The sequence below is a fragment of the Cryptotermes secundus genome, unplaced genomic scaffold (genome assembly GCF_002891405.2).
Source record: "Cryptotermes secundus unplaced genomic scaffold, Csec_1.0 scaffold454, whole genome shotgun sequence".
NCBI lineage: Eukaryota > Metazoa > Arthropoda > Insecta > Blattodea > Kalotermitidae > Cryptotermes > Cryptotermes secundus.
This window is the reverse complement of record NW_019729215.1, coordinates 1,255,613-1,262,583: the sequence shown is the minus strand read 5'-3', so window position 1 is coordinate 1,262,583 and position 6,971 is coordinate 1,255,613. Positions and strand designations below refer to the sequence as shown.

The 6,971-nt window shown below is 40.7% G+C and overlaps 1 protein-coding gene across 1 annotated transcript; it reads right to left on the bottom strand.

Moving 5' to 3' along the window:
- Positions 1-2,876: 2,876 nt before the first annotated feature.
- Positions 2,877-3,917, bottom strand: LOC111865455 (MAR-binding filament-like protein 1-1). Its single transcript, XM_023853502.1, has one exon. The coding sequence runs from the start codon at positions 3,915-3,917 to the stop codon at positions 2,877-2,879; it is 1,041 nt and encodes a 346-aa protein (XP_023709270.1).
- Between the last annotated feature and the right edge of the window lie 3,054 nt (positions 3,918-6,971).

The following is a 6,971-nucleotide window of genomic DNA, read 5'->3' as shown; positions in this document are numbered from 1 at the left end:
TTTTTTTAGGGCATAGACTATGGCTAGCAATTCTTGTTCACAGACCGAATATCTTCTTTCAATTTCGGTTAGCACACGGGAGGCTGTAGAGATAACCAAAGTTTCACCAGATTCTTGTTTTTGACTCAAAATAGCGCTGATGCCCACTTTGCTAGCATCGGTGTGAATTTCGTAGGGTGAATCTTCCCTAGGGTGGGCTAATAGTAAACTATGGGCAAAGCTGTTCCTCAACTCTTGAAAAGCTGTCTCTTTATCTGTGGTCCATGCCCATTTATTTCCTTTCTTCAGTAAAGTTAGTAAAGGGGCTACATAGTCTGAATACTTTACAATAAACCGATTGTGAAAATTGCATGTTCCCAAAAACTGCCGCAACTGCTTTTGATTCTTCGGGGCCGGATAGTTTAGTATGGCTTGGATCCTCGATGAATCTGCGGCTACGCCTGCTTGACTAATGGAATGTCCCAAAAATTTTACTTCAGTAATACAAAATTGGCATTTCGTAGCATTAAGGGTAAAGCCGGCCTCAGTTAACTTTTTGATAACAGTGTTCAGGTGATCCAGATGTTCCTCGAAGGTTCTAGAATATACTAAGATGTCATCAACATATGTTAGTACAAAATTTTCCGTACCGTCTCCCAAAGCTAGTCTCAAAGCTCTCATGAAGGCTGGTAGGGAATTTTTAAACCCGTAAGGCACTCGTTTGTATTGGTAGACTACGGAATCGTAAAGAAAAGCGGTGTATTTCCTGGAGTCTTCGTGTAACTCCACTTGCAAATACGCTGAACTTAAATCCAATGATGACATAAATTTAGCGCCTTCAAATCTTTGTAGCAATTCTTGAAGTGGTGGTGCCCTCTCATAGTCTGGGGTGGTATGCCGATTCACTTTTCGGGCGTCTACGCAAATTCGCGGACTCTTTCCTTCCCTTGGTACTACCGTCAGTGGACTTAAAACGTCGGAGTTACTCAATTCTAGGATGTCATCCTTAATCATGTTTTGGATTTGTAGCTTGACCGCTGGTCTGAATGCAAAAGGTACAGGTCTGGAAAAAGAGCGCAGGGGTTGGTCCGTCTTGACTTGAAAGTGATATTTGAATAAGTGGCACTTGCCCGGTCTCTCAGTAAAATTTGGTAAGAATTGAATAAGTATTTTGAATAATTGTGACTTTTGTGGTGCACTAATAGTCGTGCTTTGTTCTATTATGCGTCTTAAGTCGCCTTCCTTGAGATCTCGGGGATCGAACTGGTCATGTTGCTGCTGCTCCGGGCCCCTTAATGGCCCCTCGGAATGCAGGGTGACATCATCTCTTCCTGCTGCAGTACCGCCGCGTATCTTATCAGGGCGAGGGTATGAGGCTTGAACAATATCTCTTGTGTATGCGGCGGAGTTCTGCTCGCCTGTGTGCCTTCCTTTAACGCACGGTGCCAAAGCGAATTTGGTTATTACACATTGGGCTTTTGTTTGTGGGTCGGTTTCCGGGTTCTCGAACCGATGGCTTCTGATTTGTCCTCGCCGCTTGTATTCTAGTATGCCTGAACCAAAATTTAGTTGCACCTCGTGTTCCTTCATGAAGTTGCATCCCAGGATGACGTCACTATTAAGTTGCGGTGCTACCAAGAAAACTGCTTCGAATAACTCTTCACCAATAGTGAATTCGAGTAGAGCTTGCAGCTTGATCCTTTTTGACCCTTTCCCAAATGCTGTTACTAAATTGACTCCCTGAACGGGAAGTGTCAATATTTCAATATCTGCGTCTTTTAACTGTTCAAAACTTTCTTGAGAGATCAAGTTTACTTCACTACCCGAGTCCAATATGGCTACAACTGCTTTTTTATTCTTAAGTTTGATAGCAATCTGAGGACTTTTACTGAAATTTTCTTCGTTGATAAATAATACTATGGGGTCTGAAGTTTCTTTTTCTGGGATGATTTCCATGGAAGAGGTGGATTGATTTAATAGGCCTGCGCTCAAAGTTTTATTGAGGATGGAAGCGATGCGGCCTTCAACGCTCCCTAGACTTAGTTTTCCTCAGCGTTATCGGGGGACCTTCCCCGTGCGTCATTCTCCCTCTCATTTTCTGGGTTTCTCTCGCGATTTTCGAAATTTCTGTGGTCCCTGGGATATTCATTTCTCCTAAAGTTGCCCCTACCACCAGAATTTCGCCATCCTCCTTGGTAACTTTGGTCATTTTGTCTCACTTGTCTGACTGGTCCTGGGCCTTCTTGCCTATAATTTCTACCTCTGTTGGCTTGGAAGGGGGGTTGGTATTGACCTGACCTTGGAGGGACGTCCGAAACGTCTTCTCTTTCTTCCATTAGTTCTAGTCGCTTTAGCACTTCCAAAAACTCGGCGACTGTATTTAATTTAGTACTGACCAGCAGCTCCTGAATTTTCAACGGGTAGTGACTGCGAATAGCTTCTATAATTTCTTGGTCCGTGAGTCTAGGCTCTAGGTACGAGGCCATGGTAGCAAATTTAAGTAAATGTGCTGACAGGGTCAGTCCTCCTCCCTTTTCATATCTACTCTGATACAACTTGCACTTAACGAGCCCTTGTTGAGCTGGGGACCACCAAGTGCCCAAAAATTCTGATTTAAATTGCTCATAACTGGCTAATTTGGAACTAATGGCTTCTAACCATTGCTTAGACACTGAACCTGTTATGGACCTCTTTGCTACTATCAACCAATGTTGCGGCGGGATTCCTCGAAATTGCAAAAACTCTTCAAGCTGCCCAATATGTAACTGGGGGTTCATACCTTTGCTTTCGTCGAAAGTTGGTAGGGCGTACTCGGTGCTGCCTAGCTTGCCGGAGAATGCAGAAGCGGCCAAACTTCCGGGCTGAGTTTCTAGTCCTGGACTGATGCTTCCTTCTGGTCATGAAGTACCTGGAATTTCTACACCCTTACCTACGGAGTGTTCCACCCTCGGGGGCGTGGCCTTGGACTGTTGTTCCACCTTTTGTTTTAAATTTACTATTTCTTTTTCCAATTGTTTCAATTCATGTTGTACCTTCAATTGGTCACTTTCTACCCTTTGCTCAATTTGCTTACGCTCCTCCCCTAGTCGCCTCGAAAAAGCATCGGCGCTTTCATCAAATTTTTGTTGGACACCTGTATTGGATTTTAACAACTCATGATTTATTTCTTCAACCTTGTTCACCCTTTCTTGAAGTGTGCCCACATTTTCTTCTGTCACAATGATGGTACTATTTATTTCAGCATTACCGATATCTACTCTTTCTCGAATCTCTCTGACTTTCTGTTTTACCTTTGCCATTTCTGATTCCTGATAGTCAGCCAGTTGTTGGATTTTGGAATTCCGGTCCTCTCTTTCTTTTCCGAATTCCTGCTTCACTCCTACTAATTCTCTTTCTAAAGTATTTTCACACTGCTTAACTTCCTTTCCGACTCTACCAATTTCCTTTCTGACCTTTTCGACCTCCTCCTCCAATTTCCCCGATATTTCTTGTCTTAAGGCCTCGTTGGCCTGACTGCACTTTAATATGGCCTGATCTATGCCCTTCTGTAATTCGTTCTTTAACAGTCTCTGCCCCTCCTTCAATTCCTCAGCCAAATTTGCCTGTCCCAATTTTATTTCTGCGAATTGCCGTTGAACTAGTTGATTTGTATTTTCTTGAGCCCGTTTTTGTGTTTCCTGAGCCTGATCTGATCTTGATATTAGCTGCTGTATCATGGCCATCATGCTTTTCATTTGGGAATTTTGGTCGTCACTATCGCTAGTACCCTCTTTCTCCGGACTGTTTGCAGGTGGATCAGGGTTTTCCATTGCTAGGACATTCGGACTAAACTGCATCTCTCTCTCTTCCTCCACTAACTCTATTTCCCCCCTTTCTGCTTCCCACTCTTCGAAATCTGGGGATTTTTCCCGGGAGCCTAAATCCATTTCCTCAGACATTGCTTTGACAGTTCTGCTTCTCAGCCTTTTCTGGGACGTTTTTAATAAACTTGATTTCTACTACTTACAATTGCAGTGATGTATTTTTTTAAACTACTTGCACTTCACCAGTGATGTTTCTCCGCTATGTAGTCTGGCGATGTCGCGGGTTGGTGTGCCCCTAGGTGTCACCTCTTTATGTAATCTTGCGCCACGCGTTGGGCAGCCATCTGCAACCGTCCCTTCTCCGTAGCGTCCTTCCCGTCACCGCTGCTGCTGCTTCTTCTTCTTTCGGTCACTCCCGTTTCCCCTTTTAACACTTTTGTTTTATCTCAGGGTAGGTTGGGCATCAGTGGAGTGGAGGAAACCTAGGAGTTCCTGGTAGGGCATGAGACCCTCTCAGGGTGTTGCACGGGTTACATTCGGGGTGACCCTATTTATTGAATGCCAGACTAACTCGAATGGTGGTTGCTTTTATTTATTTACACTTACACTTGATTACACTTATAGGGGGTTGTTACACTGCTATAACCCACTTTTTCGGATGTTGTTTTGTTTATTCAATTCTTTGAGTATATCCGCACACGTCTAAACTGCTCGAGGTTTGATTTTTGTGTCTTCTACTCTCGGACACGTCCACCCTATTCAATGCCCCACTTTTGTGTGTACACCTACACTTTTACGGATGTCCTTTGTTGTTTCACTCTTAAAATACATCCGGACACGTCTGGACTATTTAATGTCCCCTCTTTGTGTGTCTGCATGGCGTCAGCTTCGCCAAAGCGTGGTGAAGCCAACCCACGCAAATTCCATCTCATAGTTTCACTACTTGGGTAGTGCTAGCTGATTGGTTAAAATAAACTAATTATTTTGAATTTGACCAATAAGATCTTAACTTGCTTGCCCTTAAGGAAAATTGCAACCAAAGCTCTTGGGATTCCCACTGACTTGATACTGTACGTCGGCATTCGTGTGGGGAAGTCCCTTAGCTTATTGCGCACAAGTTATAGCGTGCATTCCTGGGCAAGAGAGGTCCTAAATGGGTTACCTAAGGGTAGTCCTAAGCTCCGTTTGGCTTCAATATACACTACTGAACTGCAGTACTAGTAAAATTTGATACAATATTACGACTCGTTGTTTACATTCCCTACAGTACAGACAATACTTTGTAAGATGATGCACCGACTAAATAATTAACATTGATATTACTACATCTACAACATCAGCCTCCAATAACATTTTATATACACACAAAATATGGAAAACTCCAATTTGTCCGTGGGAACATGACAAAATTACAAAAACCAATGACTTACTCGATGATGTAAAGCATCAATCAAAGAATTTGTTGTTTTATACTATAACTTTTGTTTTATTTATTGTATTTTTACATCAAGTATTTTATATAATTAATAATATTGTATCCAATTTTATTAATACTGCAGTTCAGTGGTGTATATATGTTAGCCATGTATTTGCCTGATGATGGCTATTGAGAGCCGAAACATGTAGCACAGCCAAGACTAGGCACTGATCTTGATATAGTTGTGTTGTGACAGTTTTAATAAAGAAGTTGAACATATATAACGTTTGGAACCTCTCCCAAAGAAAGTCACATGTCATGGAAGCTTAGCAATTCCTCCTTTCTTGCTCACAACTCCCATGCCCTAAGTGTTACTGGGTCCACTTCCAAAGGAGTCCAGTACACTCCACATAGTCCAGTCATAGCGTTTGGATATTTTGTGTCACTGTGAAGTTTTAAAAAAGATCATCTGTTTGGACTTGGCAGAAGAGGTCATGATTCCTTGGGCTGCATTTAGCTTTGTACCAAGCCCCCATAGCACAGGTAGTTAGTCCTCAGGTTTTAACCACAGAGGCCTGGGTTCGATCTCAGTATATTCCATGCAGAATTTGTGGTGGACAAAATGGTATTGGGGCAGCCTTTTATTGAAAACTTTGATTTCCCTCTGCTAATTTTGCTAATTATCATGCCACAATTGCTCTATATCCATGTGTCATCAATGTCTCACTACTACAACCGAGATGGATATGTCAGACTCATATTCCCTGTACACATCAATGTATTTATGTACTGGCAACATTCAGATTACAAATTAAGTTAATTATTAAGATGTGGAAGTATGTCACTTTACTTATGATCAGAGATATTTACATATTCTTGCTGCCTTCAAAATTCAGTTAAATAAATAATAACATGTAGGAATGTTATATTTGTGTCTTATTGTAGGCCTAGGAACATAATGTTAAAATAACTAGTCACATAATTCTCATTGTATGTCTCTCTCATACCTACACCCCAATATTATGTTTCCAGTCAAACAGCTAGATGGCACATGCACCAGAGTCAAAATTATTAACCTGTGTGTTATCAGTTGGACTGCACTCTGCGCAGAATTGAGATATGCCCGAAATTAATAAAGTGATGTCAGCTCACGGTAATTCTTAAATTAATATTTCATATACTTACATCACTATTGAATACTTTTTGGGGTGTCACAATTAAAGCTATTTAAAACATTCAATATACACATATAATAATAATAATAATAATAATAATAATAATAATAATAATGGTGGTGAGGTACACAACAGAACAAGAGTAATGATTGTGTTTTGTACATAGCACAGAACACAGGAAGGCTTACATTATTCATTCCATCAAATTCTCCACAAATAAGAATATCTAACTAATTCTAAATTGTAATCAGCAGTAAAAAATTGTAACTATTGTAATTTTAATCTACTTATATATCAACTGTTAATATTCAGAATTAACTTGACTTGTCATATATCATGTACAATGATCTACAGTGATGAAATAAATCAATCAATCAATCTAATTCTGATACAGCATTCATGACTGAAGTAAATGGCAGACCCTTACAGATGTTTTTTTAATTTTATTGCAATTGTACTGTACCGAATTTATCAAATTATATCAATACAGGAAATTTTCAGCAGACATGTAGCTATTATTTCAAGAAGAGTACATATTAAAGTTCACCCCATGCAGAGACATAAAATGATCTAAAAGGCTTCATAAATATTCAACAG